The 25743-nt window shown below is 43.0% G+C and overlaps 1 protein-coding gene across 1 annotated transcript in view; it reads left to right on the forward strand.

Moving 5' to 3' along the window:
- Nucleotides 1-576: 576 nt before the first annotated feature.
- Nucleotides 577-25743, forward strand: part of LOC107078202 (uncharacterized) — a 31905-nt gene continuing 6738 nt past the window's right edge. Inside the window, exons 1-7 of the mRNA XM_069191354.1 lie at nt 577-733; nt 3454-3744; nt 8403-8663; nt 17948-18226; nt 18579-18677; nt 21363-21629; nt 23800-24066. Of these exons, the coding sequence (XP_069047455.1) occupies nt 685-733; nt 3454-3744; nt 8403-8663; nt 17948-18226; nt 18579-18677; nt 21363-21629; nt 23800-24066 (1513 nt within the window). The 5' untranslated portion in view covers nt 577-684. The remainder of the gene's footprint in view (nt 734-3453; nt 3745-8402; nt 8664-17947; nt 18227-18578; nt 18678-21362; nt 21630-23799; nt 24067-25743) is intronic.

Below are 25743 nucleotides of genomic sequence, written 5' to 3' on the forward strand. Positions count from 1 at the left end.
ACAGTAAAAGACTTCTCAAACTGAGGAGTCTACCACTAGTTTTAACAACAATTACACCAGCATGAAAAAAAACACCTTGACTGCTTACTTCAGGTTATGGTTCTTGATGCCCTTCATCTTAAATACAACGCACCAATTAAAACCCTGTTAGAACCCACAGTATATTACAACCCTCTACTCAATAATGCAGTGCCTCTAGCGGCAGACTCGTGTTATTACAGTCTTTCCAATGGACAGACTATCACCGTAGTAACGTTATAATTGACTTTCAGAGCCTTTCCTAGCCCATCTATCAGGATAGAGCACAAGGTTGAATAAAATCGTATTTACATGTTCTTTGTTCAGTTTTTTTTGTTTTTTATATCGGAAACAACATTAAATAGTAAAAACCTGTTAAAGTGTTTTTTAACAGCTTTATATGTTAAACATTGCGCACATAGTTTCTTAAACACACTGCTGACGTTTTTCAATAACTTACTTTTACGACATTGACCTAACGGCCTTTCTCAGAGAAAGTATGGTCGAGATTCAAAGCGAGAAACGGAAACATTAATACTGATGTACTAGCGGAGTTTTTTTTCTAAAAGGAAGCTCCGTCATTTTCAGTGGTTCCGCCCAGAGCTGTCCTGTGTGTGTAGCGGCACCAAGTGTGTAGAGGCCCGGTGAGAGAGTTTGGACTCAGTGATGTTCAGCACGATGCCATGCGCCTGTGTGATTCTCCTCTTCCTCCTCGGTAAGACTGAGCCCGACCTGCTGTATTAATTAAACACGGTTTCAGTAAAGTCACCCTCTGCGATTTCCAGTGCGCGACTCGGACTCCTACGATATCTTGAAGGTGTGGCTGAGAAACAAACCGTAAACAAACTCCTCGCGTTTTCTTCTGATTGGGTCCGATCTGTGTACTCTCGGTGGAGTATTTACTGTTGATGCTGCCGATATTAGTACGAAATGTAGGACACAGAAGAACAGAATATAGTTAACAGGGAAAAAATAGATTGAAGATGTCGAGAGACTGTGCAAACAGAAAGTGAAAGTAAAGTTGGGCTTTCAGCGGGATAATTGAGAACGACGCCTTAAACATTGTGCTGTCTTGATTCCATTTTAAAAATTTCCTGAACTACATGAGAGTATTAAAAAATACTATTAATAATAATATTAAACACGGGCTACACCCGGTACTTGGGAATTGTTTATAATTTATGCAGAAAGAAAATAGAACAGTTACAAAAGAGAGGTCATCCAGCCCCTTTGGTCGTTAGGAATTGATCTGAAGATCAACCTGCTGTTTCTTGAAAGAAGTCAGGGTATCATCTTCAGCCACATGGCTGGTAAGCTTGTTCCACACTCCCACCACCCTTTATGTAAAAAGTTGGCTCCTGTTCACATTCACTGTGCTACCTCGTACAACATGATTTTTTAGACTCTATAGAAAATGTGAATGTGCAATATGAGTGTTATTTCAGAAGCATTGTTTTATTTACTCTCTCACTCTCTCTCCACCCCATTACTGAAGGATTCTCTGTTATCTTCTCTCTCACATTCAAAAAGCTTTATTGGCATGAGCGATTAATTACAGTGTTATCAAAGCACATACCATCACTGCTACATTTACACACATTTACAGTACATATCATTGGACATGTACATACATTATATAAAGCATTATTGAGAGGCTCACTGTTCCTCAGGCTGGGGCAGTAGGTCACATACTGGGCTGCAAATCTATTAGATTTATTTTAAGGAAGAATTTGTCTAATCCCAAATTATTAGTCACAGTGCAGTAGGAAGTACACCTCCGTCTCTGTTTCTCCCCGCTGGCAGTGGGAGCACAGCTTGTCCTCTCTGGCCAGCCAGGTCTGCCTGTGTCGCCCAGTTTCTATGGCCAGGCTGTGGTCACTGAGCTTGTACTTCATCAGGATTGATGGTGCTGGCCTGGATGAGGGGGTGTACAGTGGTGGCGTAGTGGTGGCTCTGTGGCTAAGGATCTGCACCTGTGGCTGGAAGGTTGCCGGTTCAAATTCCGCAGCCAGCAGAGGAATCCTACTGCGTTGGGCCCCTGAGTAAGGCCCTTAACCCCAGCTGCTCCAGGGGTGCCGTATAAATGTCTGACCCTGTGCTCTGACCCCCAGCTTCTCTCCCTGTCTGTGAGTCTCATGGAGAGCAAGCTGGGGTATGAGAAAAGACAAATTCCTAATGCAAGAAATTGTATATGGCCAATAAAGTGATCTCGATCTCTATTTCTGTCTCTGGTCCTGGTTATGTAATGTGGGCAGAGCTAGTCAGGGTTGGGGGTGTGGGCGCTGGGGGTCCAGGAGGGGGGTGCAGGTTTCTGAGGGGTGTTCCTCTGTTTGGCTGTGGGCTGTGGTATGTTCTATGGGTGCTGAGTGTCCTGTTTCTCTCTGGGGTGTTGGTAGGATGTCTACATAGTGTGATGTCTTTTATAGTTTTTGATGGTCTTCTTTTCACTTTTTGAGGTGTTTTTGGTTGTGTAGGTGCTGGAGTCCCAGGGTGGGGTGGTGGGTCAGGTAGACATTTGGGGGCGCAGGGTGCAGAACCGTGAGACCTCAGTGTTGATTTTCTGGGTGGTATGGTACCACTCGTCCTGCCTCGGCAGCAGGGTGGAGGTGGCGATTCGGGCGCGAGGGAACTCCCGTATGGCCCTCTCTGCCACTCTCCTGATGGACTGGGCCACCTGCTCTCTCTGGGTCCTCAGGTCGCTGGTCAGTGTGGATGGTGATGTGCTGTGGGGCTCCCAGGACCGACCTGGACAGCAGTTGCAGGGCCTTCCCTGTTGTTTGACACCAGACTTGTGCTGTTTTGAGTCCTGGGGAGAGCCAGGATTCATGGATCTATTTCCCATTAGTCAACGGGAGTCAGTGAAAACGGCTACGTCTATACATTGATTTTTGTTTCTGAGGACAGCAGAGAGACCAGATCTGTGGAATAATTAAGAAAACAGTCCACTATTCAAACTGCAATTACAGTATCTCTGCTGCAACGCAATACAAACTATCTACAGTATGTCTGTTGCACAGTTCAAACCACTGAAGAGTGAAATAAATCCTTCATATTACATTTTTAACATTTGTTTAATGATTTTAATCAGCATTAGTAACAATAACAAAATAGTTCATGGTTTTATATTTACGTTGTGCATTTAGTCCTTACTTAACATTAATGACTGAATGTTATTTCCTTAATATTCCAAGGACTAAAAATAAACTAATCCCATTATACATTTTTATGATTAAATAAAACAGCATGACTGAAATGGGCTAAAACTAATCCAGTTTTAGTTGACTAAAAGCAAGGATGATTTTAGTCATATTTAATCGAATAAACCAAGTTAAAAGTCTATGACTAGTATGTGACAATCATACAGATGTTTTTGTTGACATGACTAGGGCTATGGGTGAGTCAGAGACTGATGACTGCATTAACACTGTTTTACAGGAATGCACCTGTGTTCCAGCCAGTCTCCTGAGCAGCATGTGAAGGGCACTCTGGGACAGAACTTCCTCTTCCAGACCAGTGTATCAGGATCTGGAAATCTCATCAGAGGGGTCAGCACTCTTGCAAAGGTGACTGGTGGGGTGTTAGTCTTTTCTGATAATTCAGGGCGAGTGAGCTGGGACAAGCAGACGGGATTCTTTCAGATCAAGGACCTGAAAACAAGCGACGGTGACATTTATACAGTGGAGATTCCTAATGGACAGAGTGCAAAATATATCCTCGTGGTGTACCGTAAGTATCCATTGTGTATAACAAATTCATACTGAAAGAGTACAATTACTGTCTCACAGTGTTTAATCTAACAGAGGACAGTCAGTGTTTCCATTGTGTCCAGTGTTTAGTATGACAGAGGACAGTCAGTGTTTCCATTGTGTTTAAATCGACAGTGGGCAGTCAGGGTGTCTCCATTGTGTCCACGGAGCTGTTTCTCATCCAGCTCTGCTGCTGGTCTGGGTGGTTGTGCGCAGGGGACGACAGTGGACTGCCAGTGTCTCAATTGTGTCCGGAGTAATTGTGCTACGGATGCAAGTGACCGATTGTATTTAAAAAAAGCTACTGTATCTCCAGCAGAAAGGAGAATGTGCGTGATTTTGGAACAATGCTAATGTTGTAAACACAGGAATGCATAGAAATGCGTGCTACGAACGCAGGTAATCTTGTGAGCACACGAAAGCGTGATAAAAATATTTAAGAACTGTTCTAATTTGAGAAAAATACACCGAGCGTCTCTGTGTTTCGCTCTCATGCGCATGAAATAAAAACTTTAAATAAATATGGAAATAAAAACGGAAACGCGGAAAAATGCAAGCTTGCGGATTGCTAAAGCAGGTAAGCTACACTATTTTTGAAGAACCTTATTTACCATTGGCAAAAGAGCTGACACGTATTATGTGTAGAGAAAAAGCTGCTGAACAGCTCGACCTGCTGCCCCCCTCCCCCAGAAAGACACAGTCATTCATAGAATTATTGAAATGAAGGATTATATCAAAAGTACGCTGATAGAGCGCGTTAAGATGAGCAGATGTTTTTCACTGCAATTAGATGAGTCTGTAGTCGATTTGGCCAATTCGCTCGTTTACGTTAGATACGAGTTTGAGGGCATGTCCCATGAAAACTTTCTGTTCTGTAAACCGCTACCAACAGGAACTACAGGAGAGCACATATTTCAGCTTCTGAATGAATTTATAGAAGAGAACGGCATCGACTGGATAAAATGCGTCTGAGTTTGTACAGACGGTGCTAGAGCAATGACAAGCCGACATAACGGTGTAGTTGCACGAATTAGAGAGGTTGCTCCAGAAATTAATGTACACATTACAACATCCACCGCGAGACCTTTGCCGTCAAGAAAATGCCTGACGATTTAATATCTGTTAGACTCTGTTGTGAATTGTATCAAGGCTCGAAAAATTAACTAAACAGGCTCACCCCTCTCACTGAAATGGTGCTTTTTTATTAGTTGTTGTTAATGGTTTTTCTGTAAAACACTTTGAGAAGCCACCTTTAAAGGCGCTATATCAAATTAAGTTTATTATTATAATATTTATTATATGTGTATGTGAGTGTGTGCACACACGCTCATGTTGGTCATTGAGAATTTCTGGGGTTCCTATGAGATGATGACTTGTAGGTGGTACTTGGATGCTTTGGTTGGATTAGGGGTGGTACTTGGTAAAAAGTTTGAGAACCACTGCAATGAGCAATTGTTTTTTATATTTAGCTCCACTACCATCTACTATATCTACTGTATCTATATGCCATTAGGTATATACTGTAAGTAACGCTATTGGGAAGAGATGACGCCCGCTCTGAATGGCTGCATCCTTAGTTCCCTCATCCCTGCAATTTCCCTCATGGGATCAATAAAATATCTATCTAGTTAAAATATGATTAACTTACAGAACAGACTCAATCAGTGGGTACTCTGTCAGAACCAAGTATGATGGGACCATACCAGTAAAATACATAGGTAGGAGTTATTCTAAAACAGAAGAAGGCCAGTGGTTGCAAGAAATGTTTTCCAAGTGAAAACTGCAATGGTGCAAATCCAAATAAAATATTAACATTAGCATGTTTTATGTACCATGTACAAGTACAACAAAATATTTTTTTCTGCACGTGAAAAATATATAATTTTTCACAAATTAAAGAAACCTTTGGGATATCTTTGTAACAGTACTGAAGTTTGAAGCCAAGTGAAATGATGTGCATATCAGCAGCCATATCACCCTGCAGCTCACAACTGGCAGCCCACTGAAGCTCAGCAGGTGTGAGCCTGGTCAGTACCTGGATGGGAGACTCCTGGGAAAGATAAGGTTGCTGCTGGAAGAGGTGTTAGTGAGGCCAGTAGGGGGCGCTCACCCTGCGTTCTGTGTGGGTCCTAATGCCCCAGTATAGTGACGGGGACACTATACTGTAAACAGGCGCCGTCCTTCGGATGAGACGTAAAACTGAGGTCGTGACTCTCTGTGGTCATTAAAAATCCCAGGACCAAAAGAGTAGGGGTGTTACCCCGGCGTCCTGGCCAAATTTCCCATTGGCCCTTATCAATCATGGCCTCCTAATAATCCCCCTCTATGAATTGGCTTCATTACTCTGCTCTCCTCCCCACTGATAGCTGGTGTGTGGTGAGCATACTGGTGCATCATCCAGGTGGGGCTGCACACTGGTGGTGGTGGAGGGGAGTCCCCGTTACCTGTAAAGAGCTTTGAGTGGAGTGTCCAGAAAAGCGCTATATAAGTGTAAGCAATTATTATTATTATTATGTGTGACATATTGGAATTATGGACTATGAGTAAATGATTCAGCTTATAATGTTATCCATGAAATATACTAAATCATTGTTGAATTAAGACTCGTTGTATTGTAACCAGGAGACAAGGTGGAACAGTGGTTAGTAATGAGTTTCCTCACAGCACTGAGGCTCTGGGTTTGGAGTTTGTATGTTCTCCCCATGATTCAATGAGTTTCCTCAAGTGACTCCTGTTCCTTCCCACAGGCCAAAGACACACTGGTTAGTTAATTGGCTTAATGCTGCCCAAGAAGACCAGGGTAACTGGTTTGAACGATTATTGCTCAGTGGTACTCACTGCGGTGGTCATGAAGTGCCTGGAAAGACTAGTATTGTCTTATATAAAGTGCACTGTCCCAGACTCTCTTGACCCACTTCAGTTGACAATAGGTCATTTGACGATGCCATATCTCTAGTAATACATCCTGCCGTAGAACATTTAGACAGGCAGGGCACCTATGTTAGGATGGTGTTTATAGATAACAGCTCGGCCTTCAACACAATTGTTCTCACCAAGCTGGTCCCAGAACTCAGGAATCTGGGTTTAAGTAACTCTATCTGCAACTGGATACTGGAATTCCTGACGGGCAGACCTCAGGGGGTGATAATTAGCAGCAATATCTCCTCTACAGCGACCCTAAACACTGGAGCTCCACAAGGCTGCTGTCTCCATCCTAGACTGTACCCCTTGTTCACCTATGACTATACAGCCACTTACAAGTTCAGGTTTATTCAAGTTCAAGTTCACATTTATTTGTTATTCCAGCCTTTTAATTTATTTGCTATTCCATATACAAGTATACAGTGGAACGAAATATCATTCCTCCTTGTCCACGGTGCAGATAATGGCAGGACAGACAGGAGACTGACATACCCAGACACTGTAGACAGGGTACACATAGTGCAAAGTGCAGATATTACTTGGTTTTGTTTAGATGAAACGTTCCTATAACGTATAACGTAACAAAATTAAAGACGATTAAAATCTGTAATCTTTCCACTTGTACTGTGAGTCATCGGAAAGTTTCTGCTTTGTGTAAGGATGGTATCAAAAAGCAGTCTTAAGTGGTGAGAAAGCTGTGCTCAATGTATTTAAGGGACTTAAAAGTAAAAGGAGATGCTTCATATCGCTTGACTAATTTTAAAAACTAAGTTATAAATGCAGACGCTCCCTCGGTGCCGCGCCGGGTGTAAATATCAAAATATACATACCCAGTATTGATTGTACCCATCTGTTATGCAAATAAAACACCTTGAATTGAATTGAGGGAGAGAGGGGGGAAGGGGGAGAGAGATAACCAGGACTCAAGGCAAATAAGATACACTCCACAGGCATTCACAACAGCAACATATGAAACGTTTGCACGTATAGTTAAGTTATTACTTAGTTTTCAAAGTGCAATGAAATACAATATTGTTGTTGTTGCTGTTCTTGTTGTTTTTATCCTGTAAAGCGTTTTGAGAAGCCACCTTTAAAGGCGATATATACTGTAAAACCGCTGATTCTTATGGAATGTGTTCCGCGGGGGATTCAAATTTTTATTTATTTATTTTTTAATCGCGTATCTAAGGAAATCTCAGTAGAACTGTGTTCATGAACAAACAGTGGCATGTTACATTATTATTAGTTTTTTTGTTAACAAGGCTCGCCAGCTAATGTGAATCGAAACCTGTCTTGCTAGCTTTTAAAGTCATAGGATGTGTAAACCACAATTCAAATAGAGAAAAAAAGACCTGACTGACAAGATTTAAGATGTGGCTGTCAATGTTGGATTAAAAAAAACACATTGCCCGACGTTTGTTGCATTGCTTGAAAAATAACTTTATTTCGAGAGACTGGATAAGTAATTCAAGTGTTTTTTTTAACTTCCTGAAAAACAACTAATAATTTAACTATATGTGCAAACGTTTTATGATATGTCGCTGTTGTGAATGTCTGTGGACATGTGCTGGCTGGACAACTCAGGATTTCTAGAAAATGTCTTGAAAAATTAATAGGTCTTCTGCAGATTGTTTAAACTTCATTTTTCTTTTTTGGTTTGTGTTCTCTGGGTGCCCTGAACATCTCTGCCCTCACTGCTCTCCTCTCTCTGTTCAGATCCTGTCTCTCTTCCTCAAGTGAGAGTCATTAGTCGTGGTGGGACCTGCTTTCTGGAGTGTTCTGTGAAGAACGGGAGAGAGGTGACCCTGTTGTTGAAGAGCAGTGGAAAGACACTGATCCACACCGTTGACCCTGACCTCAACACCCGCCTGATTCTCCATCGAGTGACAGAAGGACTCTCTCACTCCTACAGCTGTGTGGCCTCTAACCCAGTCAGCAATGAGTCAGTCCCAGTCCAGCCTGATCAGTTCTGTGGAGGTGAGTCTGTTTCCAGTCCAAGCACACTGACCCTGAGTTTCCACTGCTTGCACTACACCTGCTCAATAGGCAGACTGGGTGAAGTTAGAGTACAAATCCCAGACAGCTCAAAAAGTCCTGTTAACAATTACTGTTTATTGTTAGTCTATTATTAGATTTAGGACAGTCACACAGAGTTTATTAGATTTTCATTAATTTGATGTTGCAATAATTACTGTATGAAAATCATTACAGTTATCTTTAAGCTAAAGTTATTATATGTAAGTCATACTATTTGATAATAGGGTGTTCATTTCTTGCTAACTAGTCTGCATGCATCCCCCCCTTGCAACATGCCTGAATGATGGGGCATCTGCATTCCTGGTGGCTCCACAAAGGCTAGAAGAACTGTGAACCTCTCTCTCTCAAGGAGAGATTAGAGCTGCACAGACTTGGCCATCAAACTATTCGGCCGAGAACAAAATAGGCCTGGTGATTCTCAAGTCAAGAGAAGAGATTCCTCAGTTCCAGAGGTTTGGGTCTTTACTTACTGTAGCAAGGAATGCAAGGAAGGACTGTTGTTAAGCTTCAGTTTCAAGAAACTGTGCAACTATGCCATAAAACCATCCACATATATACACTGTATTCCACAAACACCATGTTTTACCATTCTGTTGATACTAAATTAAGAAATTACATGGTTATACTCAAATGAAGCATAACCAACTGCATTAAACCTCATGAAACAGAGACTTCTGGTGACGTCACCACCAGCAATGGCTGCATCATTTTCTTGCTCTTTCGGTCATTTAAAAAAACAACAACTGTTTCAGAACTTGATTTAATACAATTTAAAACTGATATTAAGTGTTGGGAGTGTGCTGTAGTGGATGTTCACACTGTAAGGTATCATGTAGGAGTGCCTATGTGCTGTAGTTATTATGCACCATTTAGGGTATTAGGCATAAGTTTATGTGTTGTAGTGGATGTGCACACTTCGGGGTATCACGTGCAGTATCAGGTTTGGCGACATTTTCACTTTGATTAAAATAATCAACAGACAAAATAAATGATTATAAGTGATGGTTTAATGATTAAGAAACTTGAAGACAAAAACACTTTTATTAACACTTTATTCTTTGCCTGATCTGGTGTAAAATGATTCCTTTATTTCGGTGGTTGCTGTGCTAAAAATGATTAGAAATGGATGGATCTTTGGATGCATAGTTGTAAAATTTCCCAATTCAAAACAGAAGACATTCTCTTTAAATGTTAATGTACACCTGTTTTCCCTCCACCCACTGCAAGGATGTAAGCGCTAAGTGAGAAAGCTTTGGTGAAGCCTAATGAGTAGAAGTTGATTATAAATGATATAAAATTATATTGCTTGAAGAACTTAAAACTTCTGTATTGAAGGTTCATATTGTAACTTATCTGAAGGAACAGAAAGAGCATTTTGAGGTTCATCTAGGCTCAAGTCTTCTGCCGTTGGTTGTTTTTACTGATCACAGTTATTCAGACTTTGCTTTATCGTATGTACTGTATAACCAAAATCAATGATTGATGCGCTGGTCACTTATGTTACAGAGTTACTCCCTGGAAATTAGAAGGGATTAGAGAATGTTGTAGTTGATCACATGTTTAGGTTTGGGGGAATTTCTCCGTAAACTGAAGAGCAATAGCGGAGTTTGTCTTCTCGACTGCCTACATGGTGTGTTATAGAGAGTGGGGGTGTTACATCCTGCTGTGATTATTAATTGGAATAAGTAGGCTTGTTTGAGTTGTGGGTGTTTTTCCTCTGTAGGACTGTGTAAGTCCAGCGTGGTGACTGGCTGGAAAATTGCTTAATTCTGTTATTAATTTCTAAAAAAAATGTTAACAAGTTAGGTCTAAGTGTGTAGTTCAGTAAATACCGTGGTCTTGAGGTCCCGGGCACTCTGCCTATTTCCCTAGTGCGCGACACCTGCACTCGTGTTTGTCTCATTCTCGTACTCGTACTCTCACGGATCGAGCTCTGCTGCTTAGCAGCCCCAACGATAAGAACGTTGTAACCTGCTCATTATAGTGTATATATATGCTGGGAAGATGAGCTGCAGTTTGGGCTCCACTTTGCCATCCCGCTAGGTGTCTGCTCCTTGTGTACACAATAAAGATTTGTTCCTCTGCCGGAACCCGAGTCAAGTTTCTGATTCAACGCTGTATACATATTATTTGATTTAAATATTACAGAAAGTCTCGATTTCTTAAAAGTAGAACTAACACATTGGGCAGGAAGTGAACCGTCTAACTCGTAGGCAACACTGCTACCCAAAAAGGCATTTCATTTTCCATTATAACAATCACAACAGAAAACGTAGTTAAAATAAGCATATCAAATTGTTTCCAAAATAACCACAAATGGACCAGGTTAACTTAGATGCAGTTCTTTATGAAGAAAGTGAAATGCCCTGCCACACTCAGCTAAATAAATGTTTATATTTATAAATTAATATTGTTAATGATGTTCAGAAACGTATTTTTATTTTCATCTATTTTCAAAATTTCCTTTTAGATACATGATTCCATATGAATATTCCATATTGAGCAGATTTTTTAAAGTATAAAAAAGATCATATTTCTGTTGTAGGAAGCTCATGTTTTCACTAACACCTAAAGCAGCACAAGTGCCACCTTTCAATTGTGTTTCACAATGATGAAGTATACCGCTGTACAGCGAAGCAAAGTCCAGTCCCTGTAACGTGTTATGGGTTTTAGTGCACATTCTGAATGGCTCAATCTGTATGTACAAAGTTCACGAAGACCCTCTCAACAGCACAGAAAGCTGTATAAGCCCTTTTGAGGACAGACACACGTTTTCTAATGACTCCTCCAAGGTGTAGACACTGAACAAGAACAAGTAATAGGTTTATTCCATGCTGAAAAAAAGAAGAAAGAAAACACAACGTTTCAGCCACACCTGAAGAAGGCTCCACGGCTGAAACGTTGTGTTTCTTTCTTCTTTTTTTTCAGCATGGAATAAACCTATTACTTGTTCCTTTGCAGCCTACGCATGCTGACGCAGCTACCCACCTGAACTGACACTGAACAAGGTGCCTGTGGTGAATTATTTAGATAGACGATCTCAAGATGCTTATTCCAGATCTCTGTCCTTAAAGAGCAGAGACAACATTGCTCATGTAAAAATGTTCTGTACTGTATTAACCCCTCTCTCTGTCAGTGCAGTGTTAATGTCCTGTAGTGTCCAGTCAGTGTGTCTGGACTGTATTAACCCCTCTCTCTCAGTGCAGTGTTAATGTACTGTAGTGTCCAGTCAGTGTGTCTGGACTGTATTAACCCCTCTCTGTCTCAGTGCAGTGTTAATGTGCTGTAGTGTTCAGTCAGTGTGTCTGGACTGTATTAACCCCTCTCTCTCTCAGTGCAGTGTTAATGTCCCGTAGTGTCCAGTCAGTGTGTCTGGACTGTATTAACCCCTCTCTCTCAGTACAGTGTTAATGTACTGTAGTGTCCAGTCAGTGTGTCTGTACTGTATTAACCCCTCTCTCTCAGTGCAGTGTTAATGTACTGTAGTGTCCAGTCAGTGTGTCTGGACTGTATTAACCCCTCTCTGTCTCAGTGCAGTGTTAATGTGCTGTAGTGTTCAGTCAGTGTGTCTGGACTGTATTAACCCCTCTCTCTCTCAGTGCAGTGTTAATGTCCCGTAGTGTCCAGTCAGTGTGTCTGGACTGTATTAACCCCTCTCTCTCAGTACAGTGTTAATGTACTGTAGTGTCCAGTCAGTGTGTCTGTACTGTATTAACCCCTCTCTCTCAGTACAGTGTTAATGTACTGTAGTGTCCAGTCAGTGTGTCTGTACTGTATTAACCCCTCTCTCTCAGTGCAGTGTTAATGTACTGTAGTGTCCAGTAAGTGTGTCTGGACTGTATTAACCCCTCTCTCTCAGTGCAGTGTTAATGTACTGGAGTGTCCAGTCAGTGTGTCTGGACTGTATTAACCCCTCTCTCTCAGTGCAGTGTTACTGTCCTGTAGTGTCCAGTCAGTGTGTCTGGACTGTATTAACCCCTCTCTCTCTCAGTGATGTTTCTTTTTCTTTTCTATTCCAGGCTTATCAACACTGACAATTATTCTAATTATTTTTTTATTTTTTGGCTGCACTGCTTTACATACTGGGTTTCACAGTTTTTGGTGTCTGGGTAATGTTTAAAAGTGTGATGGTTCTTATTGCTCTGCTGTGTGTGACTGCAGCTCCTATCACATAGTATAGAGAGCTCTCTGCTGTGCTTGTTGTAATAACCATGATGAACTAAACTCCCTTCAGGTTTCGAATTTAATTCTTTTGTCATAATAAAACAGTTTGTAGGACTTGCTAGCTGAGTGCAGTATAAGAGAAGACCCTGTGCTTCCTGCTGGAAACCCTGTATCCTGTGTCTCTGCTGTGTATCAGAGAGAAGCTGAGGGAAAGGCCTGTGAAGAGTCTCCCTTCTCTCCCTGCTGCTGCCTCAGCTGCTGCTCTGTCTCTCCTCAGTCTGAGCAGCGTATCCTCCCTGCAGACCCAGAGCTGAGGTGACTGAGCACATGGACCTGCCTCTTGTGCTGCTCAGTCTCTTCTAGCTGGAGACCCTCTGTCCTTCCTTCTCTTCCTCTGGCTGCTCTCCAGCAGGGCTTCTGTAGACAATCTTCTCCTGCAGCCTCTCCTCTCAGCCAGAGTCGGAACCTCCTGGACTGCAGCTTCTCTGCCTGGAGTCTTTACTTTCTGCCTCTGGATCTTCACATCTCCAACTTTCGCACGCTGGACTCCAGTCTCTTCCTCTGCTGTTTATTAGCCAGCAGATCCTCACTCTGATTCCCCAGCTCACAGGACAGCTGTGTGGATTCACACTGCAGGTTTTCCACTTCCTTCTGACTGACACTGCAGTGGCAGTGCTGGAATTTACACCCAGCTAGAGGAGATATGAGACGAGCTGGAACTTTGTATGGGATTATTCTCAGTCCTGCTCTCTGGGATCTGTGTGTGTGTGTGTGTGTGTGTGTGTCAGAGAGTCTCTTCACTGGGGATCTGTGTGTGTGTGTCAAAGAGTCTCTTCACTGGGGATCTGTGTGTGTGTGTCAGAGAGTCTCTTCACTGGGGATCTGTGTGTGTGTGTGTCAGAGAGTCTCTTCACTGGGGATCTGTGTGTGTGTGTCAGAGTATCTTCACTGGGGATCTGTGTGTGTGTGTCAGAGAGCCTCTTCACTGGGGATCTGTGTGTGTGTCAGAGAGTCTCTTCACTGGGGATCTCTGTGTGCGTGTCAGAGAGTCTCTTCACTGGGGATCTCTGTGTGCGTGTCAGAGAGTCTCTTCACTGGGGATCTCTGTGTGTGTGTCAGAGAGTCTCTTCACTGGGGATCTCTGTGTGTGTGTCAGAGAGTCTCTTCACTGGGGATCTCTGTGTGTGTGTCAGAGAGTCTCTTCACTGGGGATCTGTGTGTGTGTGTCAGAGTATCTTCACTGGGGATCTGTGTGTGTGTGTCAGAGAGCCTCTTCACTGGGGATCTGTGTGTCTGTCAGAGAGTCTCTTCACTGGGGATCTGTGTGTGTGTGTCAGAGAGCCTCTTCACTGGGGATCTGTGTGTGTGTCAGAGAGTCTCTTCACTGGGGATCTCTGTGTGCGTGTCAGAGAGTCTCTTCACTGGGGATCTCTGTGTGCGTGTCAGAGAGTCTCTTCACTGGGGATCTCTGTGTGCGTGTCAGAGAGTCTCTTCACTGGGGATCTCTGTGTGCGTGTCAGAGAGTCTCTTCACTGGGGATCTCTGTGTGCGTGTCAGAGAGTCTCTTCACTGGGGATCTGTGTGTGTGTCAGAGAGTCTCTTCACTGTGGATCTGTGTGTGTGTCAGAGCGTCTCTTCACTGGGGATCTGTGTGTGTGTGTCAGAGAGTCTCTTCACTGGGGATCTGTGTGTGTGTGTCAGAGAGTCTCTTCACTGGGGATCTGTGTGTGTGTGTCAGAGAGTCTCTTCACTGGGGATCTGTGTGTGTGTGTCAGAGAGTCTCTTCACTGGGGATCTGTGTGTGTGTGTCAGAGAGTCTCTTCACTGGGGATCTGTGTGTGTGTCAGAGAGTCTCTTCACTGGGGATCCGTGTGAGTGTGTGAGAGAGTCTCTTCACTGGGAATCCGTGTGAGTGTGTCAGAGAGTCTCTTCACTGGGAATCCGTGTGAGTGTGTCAGAGAGTCTCTTCACTGGGAATCCGTGTGAGTGTGTGAGAGAGTCTCTTCACTGGGGATCCGTGTGAGTGTGTGAGAGAGTCTCTTCACTGGGGATCCGTGTGAGTGTGTCAGAGAGTCTCTTCACTGGGGATCCGTGTGTGTGTGTCAGAGAGTCTCTTCACTGGGGATCTGTGTGTGTGTGTCAGAGAGTCTCTTCACTGGGGATCTGTGTGGTGTCAGAGAGTCTCTTCACTTGGGATCTGTGTGTGACTTTATTAGTATATTTAAGAGTTTTTATACAGTTTTTATATTTCTTTATAATTAAATCTCTTTTAGTCATTTAACAAAATAATGAAAATGAAAAGTAATTTTACAAAAATATAGATTTTACAGTGCTAAAAGTAAACAATTTGGGGATGAAACTGTGTATGTGCCAACACGAGTTTCGCATTATACAGACATCTGTCCCCTATTTCCCAATCACGTATGAGCCAATTCGCATTTTGGAAACTCGCGTTATAGCAGAGATCAGTGTAGTTTTATTTTGTCTTGGTTGGTTCCATTGAATCATTAATTCAGGATAATTAATTCCTCATGTTGGAAATATATTTCAGTGCTTAATGAGCTCATTTTTTATTTTATACTTATTTTTTTTCTTCATATTTCTCAAGGGGTGCCAATACTTCCGGAGTCCACTGTATGTACAGTATATGTATTGTGAGCTAGTTACAGAACAGAAAACAGCATGTAGCCTCTCAATGAGCAGATGTGAGTAGTGCTGCTGCAGGAATCTATACAGATTCTGGATTAGTGCGAAAACAAATTTGCTGATGATATTAAAGCAGTGGGAGAGGCAGGAACAGAAATAGTATGGTGGCCCCAAAGTGCAAAACACAAAAAAGGTTTTTTGGTTTTGTGACTTCTGCATTTTCCTTGTGTGCACAGCTTTTTTGTGCTTGTATTGATTTTGTGCAGACTTACTGTTTCTTGTGTGTGCATTGCTTTTTTGTGTGTGTTTTTCACTTTGGGTCCACCGTAAAACTGTGGCAGGGAAGTTACAAAAATAGTTAGGCAAATAATGGATTCTTATAGACCCTTTTTAGTTTTGGACCAGAATCTCTTCCAAAATTTTGTTTCAGATTCCCTTCCTGGCGAACAATCAGCTACTACCGAGGTCAGGATATAGATTAGTTTAGTTATGACCAGGGAGTGTTGCTGTTAATCAAGACTTCCTCTGCCTGCGCGATAATTCTCATTAAGATTTCTAAGTTCTTCTGTCATGGATACTCAGCTTTCCCCATATGACCTCACCATGGTGCAGCTCTATCCTCTTCAGCCTATTCTCTGTGTTCTCTCTAACCCTAGTTACTCAGCCTTACCTAACCCCAACCTCCTCCAAGGTTAGTAAGGTCTTCCAGATCCCTTCCAGGAAGCTCTCAGCTGCCTGCTGTTCCCAGTGCCAGGAGTGAGAACTGTTCCCCTTCCAGCCACCTCACTCTGCATGAGGACTTACCCACAGCAGAATCCCATCCCTTCGCTCGCAGACTCTGACAGTCGACTCTGATGTATGAAATATATGAAATGGATATATGACCTGTTGTAACCCTGTTGATGTTCTATCTGCTTTTCCAAGGTATTAGAAGTCCCTGGTTTTATATTAATCTCTAGGAAACCCTCATTGTCATCCCATGTCAACTGGTCATGGTAAGAATTCTTACCCTTGAGGATTCACCCTTGTGAGGCTGACCCACCCTCACCCTTGGTCATCTAACCAAAGCTTTCTCCAGTCAGAGTTTTGGAGAGAGCTAACCATTGCACTGCCCAGCCACTCACCTATGCTTTCCTGAATAATCCCATCTGTCCCTAAAGACCAAGACAGTTTACCCCGAAGTAACAGTGTAACTCGCTACTCTGTATACTGTATGTTATCCGGCCAGGTTCACTGTACCATTACTGGCTACCCTGACATGACAACACACCAAGTCTGCTACTGTTGTACTTCTTTTACATCACAGCCTTTATAGAAACCTGGAGCCTAACCTGATGGCTTCTCTTTGAGAGCTGTCGTGTCTTCAGCCTTTGATGGCAGACAGGAACCACTAACCTATCAGGGCTCTGTAGGGAGAAAGCACCCTTGATCCTCTCCTGCCTGATGTCCTTGAACCCAGAGCCTCCCAGCTCCTTGGACACCTATCACTGACTGTTGCTTACGTTTAGATTTTCTGCTGTTAGCGTAAGACACACATATAACAACTTGCCTTCTGTGATATCTGGTGTAGGGGTGGATACTCTCCATGCCAGGTTCTCTGATGTTCTACATTTATTTTTGGTGCTCACAGCTTTCTTTCATCAGTTACATCGGCAGCCATGCTGCGGTGTTGTCTGATCTTGAATTGCTTTCACAGGAGAGAAATGAGCATTCAGAATAATCCTGTTTCTCTGATCTTACTAATCATCCTAATCATCTGCACAGATGATTCAAGTCAGGGGCATGTTTCACACTCCGTGGCAAAATAAGACAGGGGGTCACAAGAAGCTTAAGGGGAATTCATCTGAGACAGAGAACAGGAAATGCAGATTTATTCACAGAGGAGGGGGTGTCTGAAACAGGCTTCCCAGCCAAGTGCTTTAGGCCCAAAAGGACACCTTAACAAAATTTTAAATTCCCTCAGCTTCTGAACTACAAAAGGATCAGGATGGGTCGAATGGCAGGTTTCTTGTGTTTTTATGACACAAGTTTCTCCTTGACATTCAGTGTGATTATTGGTTCTGTATGTACAGTATAGTTCATGTTTCTCTTCTGTGCTATCAGAATAGTGTAGTGTGAAATTAAATTAAAAGTAGAACATCATCTGGGAAAACAAAAACTAAATAGAACATGGGCATTTTTAAACCTAATATTTCATGACAAATATGTCTTTTTTTCATTTGAGCCATAATCGCAGCTGACATGAAGAACAAGTGCTGCAGAGAATTAATGAGCTGGATAGATTGACTGTCCTCTTCTTGTTTGGAATCGGTCTCAATTTCTGCAGTGAAACCACTTGATTTCAAGACGCTTATTCCAGGAGAGCCAGACTTGTTTAAAAGATGAGGATCACGGCTGATCTCTCTTGCCCACAGGTCCTCAGGAGGTGGAGCTCACTGAGGGAGACTCCTTCTCTTTCCAAGCCTCAGTGAGGCAGGAGGGGTCCTTGACCCACCGAGATCTCGGCCGTATAGCAGAAGTGTCTGCTGGGAAGATGAGCCCAGTCAGAGTGGAGAGCTTCAGAGACAGAGTGACCTGGAACAGAACGACTGGTCTCTTCGGTATCAGCAAGCTGGAGATGGGAGATTCTGGGGAGTACACTGTGGAAGTCAAGGATGAAGGCAGAATCAAGTTTCTCCTCACAATACAGAAAGGTAAGTGTCTCCATTGTTCTCAATTTAGTATTTAGAGATATTACAACAATCTCTCTCAGTGCAATGTTAATGTCCTGTAGTGTCCAGTCAGTGTGTCTGTACTGTATTAACCCCTCTCTCAGTGCAGTGTTAATGTCCTGTAGTGTCCAGTCAGTGTGTCTGGACTGTATTAACCCCCTCTCTCTCAGTGCAGTGTTAATGTCCTGTAGTGTCCAGTCAGTGTGTCTGGACTGTATTAACCCCCTCTCTCTCAGTGCAGTGTTAATGTCCTGTAGTGTCCAGTCAGTGTGTCTGGACTGTATTAACCCCTCTCTCTCAGTGGTGTTTTAACAAGTTTCTTTTTCTTTTCCAGGTAAAAGATTACCAACATGGGCAGCTATTCTAATTGCTTTTCTTGCGATCGCACTGGTTGCCGCATTGGGTGGTCTTCTCTGGATAAAGTATAAAAGTGGTAAGTACCTCGACCTCTCCCTGTCTGTGTGTCTCCTGGTTGTCTCTGTCCCAGAACTAGACAGCATGACAGTGTGATGGTTCTTATTGCTCTGCTGTGTGGGACTGCAGCTCCTGTCACATAGTATAGAGAGCTCTCTGCTGTGCTTGTTGTAATAACCATGATGAACTAAACTCCCTTCAGGTTTAGAACTTATTAATTTTGTCATAATAAAACAGTTTGTAGGACTTGCTAGCTGAGTGCAGTATAAGAGAAGATCCTGTGAAGTCCAGGAGCCAGTTACAAAGGGAGGTGTTGGGCCTGTGGATCGAATCACGACTGGTCTCTGTTACTGGAGCTCACGTGGGCTTGTGGATCAAGTCACATCCGGTCCCTGTGAGATTTTAAGATTGAAGGTTGCAAGGTGGGGAGTAGGAGAATTTAAGTCAGACAGCTACTGAGATGCCAAGCCATGGAGCGCCTTGTAGGTGAGCATCTGGATTTTGAAGGTGATACAAAACCTGACAGGAAGCCAGTGCAAAGACTCCAGGAGAGGAGTAATGTGATCGCTTGTACTAGACCTGGTTAGGATTTTGGCTGCCGAATTCTGGACATACTGGTGTTTGTTCAATGTAGATTTAGATACCCCAGTGAGTAGAGCGTTACACTAGTCAATTCTGGAAAAGACAAATGTCTTGACCAGCTTTTCTGACAACACAGGACGTAGTCTGGCTATATTTCTGAGATGGAAGAAAGATGTTTTGAAAATACATTGTACATATGGGTCAAATGTCAAAGGCTGGATCAAACATCACCCCCAAGTTCTTCAATTTTGATTGAAACTCTAGTACAGTACCATCCACAGAGAGGGTTACTGCATTGGCTTGACAGGGTTGATGGTGGAGACTGAAGCATGACTTCAGTCTAGTCGCAGTTTAGAAGAAAGAAGTGTTGAGTCATCCATGTTTTTATGTCAGAGATGTAATGTCAGACAGCAGAGATGGACACATTAGTGTCAGGTTTGATATGGATGTAGATTTGAGTATCATCAACGTAGAAATAATAATTCAGCCCATGTGACCTTAATAGCTGACCAAGTGGGAACATGTAAATGCTGAAAAGTAGGGGGGCCAGTATCGAGCCCTGAGGAACACCAGACTTAACGAGTCCAACTTCAGAACTGAAACTCCCAAGAGAGATAAAGTGCTAGTGATCAGTGAGGTAAGACTTGAACCATTTTGGAGCAATGTCAGAAACTCCAAACACAGTCTCAAGACGAGAAAGTAAGATGTCATGGTCAACAGTGTCGAAAGCAGCACTGAGATCAAGAAGAATAAGGATAGGAAGAGAACCAGAAACAAAAGCAATAAGAAAATTGTTACTGATTTAACCAGTGCTGTGTAATTGACCGAATCCAGATTGGAAGAGTTTGAAGAGGTTATTTGCAGAGAGATGGTTATTTGACTGAATTGTAACATGTTCTAAATTTGTGCAAGAAAAGGTCAGTTGGATATAGGGCAAAGGTTGTTTAGATTGTCCAGAGCCACATTTATGGCCAAGGGGTAACAGCAGCAATTTTGAAGACTATTGGTACCATACCAGTGCCCAAGGATTCATTTAGTATGTTGAGGACAATGGGGAGGAGAGTATAGAGATAGGACTGAAATAAAGCAGTGGGAATGGGGTCTAATAGGCAGGTGGTGGATTTCATATGCAAAACCAGTTTACCGAGGAATGCAAAGTCAAGCAGAGAGAACCTAGAGAGAAGGGAACAGTAAAGCTGGGCAAGCAGGTAGGAGGTGTGGAGGTGACATGCGTTGTTGAGAGAATGTGATGCTGGATGATGTCGATCTTGGAGCTAAAAAACTGTAAAAATGTATGAAAAATATTTTGTTCTTACAATGATGACTCAAATACTGGGCCAAAAAGGGCCAAAATATTGAAAAACACAAGACTAACTGGCCTCTCAGTACATGAGTAAACATATGGGATCTCACTGACCCTGCAGGCTGAATTTGGTCCAGCTGGGAGGACTGGGTCAGCTGGAGCTTCCTGTCTGATAAAGCTAAGCTGCAGGAGATCTGTCCTCCAGAATCAACCAGGGACACAGCATCCCTTCAAGACCAGGAGCACTGAAGAAACCCACAGACAACCGTTTTCACACAGCCCTGTTTATAGTAGATCTGTTCTCCTGCATAAACCAGTGAAGAACCCAGCCTGCACATCTCAGATATACACACACTCAGCTATGACATTACATAGGCCTCTTTGCAGGTCTCACACACACGAGGCAACATGTCTGCCGGGATCAGTCTTCACCTTTTATGTCGTGAGCTCAACAGCCTTATTTATACCACATTTATGGAAGCAAACACTCCACTTGATGACACGTATCGTTAAGTAAATATTATATAAATATTTTCATATAAAAACTTACTGAATGTCACATTTATATACAGGGCAAATTTACCATGCTGTTCACCCTTCTTAAATAAAAATGTCAAAGAATACTGTATGTTTTGAAGAAGTGATCTGTTACATTTACAGATGAGATTGCATCACCAACCACTTATTATGCAAATCCAATCAGCTCAGAGTATAAAGAGATCAGTTCAGCCCTTCAGTAGTGTCCTTACATCCCTGTGAATGAGCTCATTTCCACATCCTGATAGTTCATGTCTGATGCTGTTTCTCTATTCTTCACAGGTAAGAAGAAAGATCCAGAAGGAGAATCATTCATTGTTCCCTTCCCAGTGAAGAGAAATGGAGAATTCAGACACAGTGATCATGGCCTCATTGCAACGGTGTCTAATGGGCAGATCAGCACTGAGGAGAAGTACAAGAACAGAGTGACCTGGGACTCATGCACTGGATTACTTACAATCCAACACCTGGAGAAAGGAGATGCTGGTGTTTTTACTGTTAAAGATAAAGATACAAAGAAAAACAGCAAGATGCATCTGCCAATAATGAGTAAGTAAAAGTAAATTTTTACATTCATTTACAGAGACCTGGGTTCAGAACAATGCCATAAAATTATATTAATGATTAATATGTCTCAAAGAATTATATTGAAGTTTGATACTGTATTAAAATCTCTTTCCAAGCACAATTAATGTACTGTAGTGTCCAGTGTGTCTGTACTGTATTAACCCCCCTCTCTCTCAGTGCAGTGTTAATGTACTGTAGTGTCCAGTCAGTGTGTCTGGACTGTATTAACCCCTCTCTCTCAGTGCAGTGTTAATGTCCTGTAGTGTCCAGTCAGTGTGTCTGGACTGTATTAACCCCTCTCTCTCAGTGCAGTGTTAATGTACTGTAGTGTCCAGTCAGTGTGTCTGGACTGTATTAACCCCTCTCTCTCAGTGCAGTGTTAATGTCCTGTAGTGTCCAGTCAGTCAGTGTGTCTGGACTGTATTAACCCCTCTCTCTCAGTGCAGTGTTAATGTCCTGTAGTGTCCAGTCAGTGTGTCTGGACTGTATTAACCCCTCTCTCTCAGTGCAGTGTTAATGTCCTGTAGTGTCCAGTCAGTGTGTCTGGACTGTATTAACCCCTCTCTCTCAGTGCAGTGTTAATGTCCTGTAGTGTCCAGTCAGTGTGTCTGGACTGTATTGACAGTTGTCTAACTCCTGTGACTCCATTTAGTATAGGCTACCCTTCATTCATCCACAGGATTAAGAGCTGCTGTTACTAATGAGCTCTCTTCTCTGGAGTGCTGACTACTTTCTAGCTAGAGCTTCAACACAGTCTGAAACACATTTCTTCCCAGCTGCTCTTATTATATTATTCTCATATTTAACCAGAGGAGTGGCTGCTTCCCTATAATGACTGCTCATTTCCCTCCCATGAAATTTCACTCTTGACAACTCATTCAAACCAACTGTTCCTCACTTTTAACAGGTTCATTGTCCATCAGTAGATGTTAAAAGTACCTCTCCCTGTCACTTCTTAATTTTTTTCAAGGTTTGACTACTGAATTGTCATAAGAATAAAGTCTATTTTATATACTGTAGGGCCTTTAAAAGTGGCTTTTTAAAGAGCTTTACAACAAAGAAAAAAGCACGCAATGAGAGGAGACTACAATTACAGTAAGAGATTGCTGTACAGTAGGAAAGCAAAGGAGCAGGCACAAAACCAGCTAGATAAAAGCCCTTCTAAAGAAGAAGGTTTTGAGCCTTGATTTGAAAGAGCCTGACAGGAAGCCAGTGCAGGGACTCCACGATAGGAGTAATGTGAACACTTGCACTAGACCTGGTCAGGATTCTGGCTGCTGAATTTAGGACCTCCTGCAGTTTGTTCAAGGTGGATTTTGATACCCCAATAAGTAGAGCTTTACAGTGATCAATTCAACATAAGACAAAATTGTTGACCAGCTTTTCAGATATAGTTAGTGACAGGATTTAGTCTGGCAATATTTCTGAGATGGAAGAATAATATTTTTACAATATGTTGCACATGTAGGTCGAATGTCAAGCCTGGATCAAATGTCGCCCCAAGTTCTTCAGTTTTGACTGAAGTTCAAGAACCGTACCATCCACAGAGAGGGTTACAGGACTGGCTTGACAGGGTTGATGGGGGAAGTCATGGTGGAGACTGGAGCATGACTTCAGTCTAGTCGCAGTTTAGAAGAAAGAAGTGTTGAGTCATCCATGTTTTTATGTCAGAGATGTAATGTAATGTCAGACAGCAGAGATGGACACATTAGTGTCCAAGGTTTGATATGGATGTAGATTTGAGTATCATCAACGTAGAAATAATAATTCAGCCCATGTGACCTTAATAGCTGACCAAGTGGGAACATGTAAATGCTGAAAAGTAGGGGGGCCAGTATCGAGCCCTGAGGAACACCAGACTTAACGAGTCCAACTTCAGAACTGAAACTCCCAAGAGAGATAAAGTGCTAGTGATCAGTGAGGTAAGACTTGAACCATTTTGGAGCAATGTCAGAAACTCCAAACACAGTCTCAAGACGAGAAAGTAAGATGTCATGGTCAACAGTGTCGAAAGCAGCACTGAGATCAAGAAGAATAAGGATAGGAAGAGAACCAGAATCAAAAGCAAAATTTTAAATTCCCTCAGCTTCTGAACTACAAAAGGATCAGGATGGGTCGAATGGCAGGTTTCTTATGTTTTTATTCTTCACAGTTTTGGAGGAACTTCCAGAAGGAGAATCATTCACTGTTCCCTTCCCAGTGAAGAGAAATGGAGAATTCAGATACAGTGATCATGGCCTCATTGCAACAGTGTCTAATGGGCAGATCAGCACTGAGGAGAAGTACAAGAACAGAGTGACCTGGGACTCATGCACTGGATTATTTACAATCCGACACCTGGAGAAAGGAGATGCTGGTGGTTTTACTGTTAAAGATAAAGATACAAAGAACAACAGCAAAATATATCTGTCAATAATGAGTAAGTAAAAAAAAAAAGTGTTTTACATTCATTTAAAGAGACCTAGATTCAGAACAATGCCATAAAATTAAATTAATGAGGAATATAATCTCAAAGGTTTATATTGAAGTATGATACTGTATTAAAATCTCTTTCCAAGCACAATTAATGTAGTGTAGTATCCAGTGTGTCTGGACTGTATTAACCCCTCTCTCTCAGTGCAGTGTTAATGTACTGGAGTGTCCAGTCAGTGTGTCTGTACTGTATTAACCCCTCTCTCCCAGTGCAGTGTTAATGTACTGAAGTGTCCAGTCAGTGTGTCTGGACTGTATTAACCCCTCTCTCTCAGTGCAGTGTTAATGTCCTGGAGTGTCCAGTCAGTGTGTCTTTACTGTATTAACCCCTCTCTCTCAGTGCAGTGTTAATGTCCTGGAGTGTCCAGTCAGTGTGTCTGTACTGTATGAACCCCTCTCTCTCAGTGCAGTGTTAATGTCCTGTAGTGTCCAGTCAGTGTGTCTGGACTGTATTAACCCCTCTCTCCCAGTGCAGTGTTAATGTCCTGTAGTGTCCAGTCAGTGTGTCTGTACTGTATTAACCCCTCTCTCTCAGTGCAGTGTTAATGTACCGTAGTGTCCAGTCAGTGTGTCTGGACTGTATTAACCCCTCTCTCTAGCTGTCATATACTCTGCCATGTCTAGTAAGGTATTTGCACGACCAGCTACAGCCCAGGTGGCAGCCTCTACCTATCTATCACATATGGTGGATGTTGCTGGCACTGCAGCTGCAAGAGGGTGTTGTAGGCACTGCAGTTGTCCTTAAGTATGGGAGTACTGTCCATTGTGTGGTCAGGTTGTGAACTGTGTGAGGGTGTCCGATCGCTGTTGGGTGAGTACTCTTTGGACCCTAGAGACCAGAGTGGTGTTGCTGTGTGTTGGTTCTGTGTTGTGGTTTGTCTGGGGACTGCTGTGTTGCTTCAGCCCAGCTCTCTGCAGTGTCAGTTCGGAGGAGGCTGTGGAGAAGGTAACCCAGAGCGTACTGGGAAGCGTGTTAGTCTCGGAGGAGGCTGTAGGGAAGAAACAGAGCTTGAGCAGATCAGAGATTTAAAGGGACAGCAGCCTGCCTGTTGTGAGAGCAGGGCTGTCTGTGTGTCTGCTGTGCGGTAGTGTGTGAGTGTGTTAGTCTGAGTGTGTGAGTACCAGAGTGTCAGCTGCGGTACAGGGGACCCTCTCCCTGGCAGTACAGAGTACCGGGGGGGAGAGCAGGGTCCGTCTGACTGCTGAGAGGACAGCACGGTCAGGGTGAATGAGGGAAGGTCTGTCTGACTACTGGCCTCCGGTGGTGAGTGATCCAGAGAGCAGGGGTGTGTTGGAGGGACCTTCACTCTTCAAATGTGCAGCGTTTAGTGGGGCTATACACCTGGCTGAACTGTGTGTGTATGGTGAGAGTGGGGCATTGAAAGCTGGACACAGGTCCGAGGTACAAAGCAGCTGCAGGTACAGTATACCACCTGGGGTGTGAGAGAGAGGCACCAGAGAGGTTCTCTGTACGACTCTGTGTGACACAGACTCTGTGTGTGTGAGACTCAGCCTGGTGGATGGAAGTGGACCTGGAAGTCTGAGGCTTGTTGAGCCCAGGTATCCAAGAGTGAAAGGCTTGGCTCTGTGTGTGTTTATTACTGAGGGATTGTCTGTGATGTCC

The sequence above is a fragment of the Lepisosteus oculatus genome, chromosome 6, assembly GCF_040954835.1.
Source record: "Lepisosteus oculatus isolate fLepOcu1 chromosome 6, fLepOcu1.hap2, whole genome shotgun sequence".
Taxonomy (NCBI): Eukaryota; Metazoa; Chordata; class Actinopteri; order Semionotiformes; family Lepisosteidae; genus Lepisosteus; species Lepisosteus oculatus.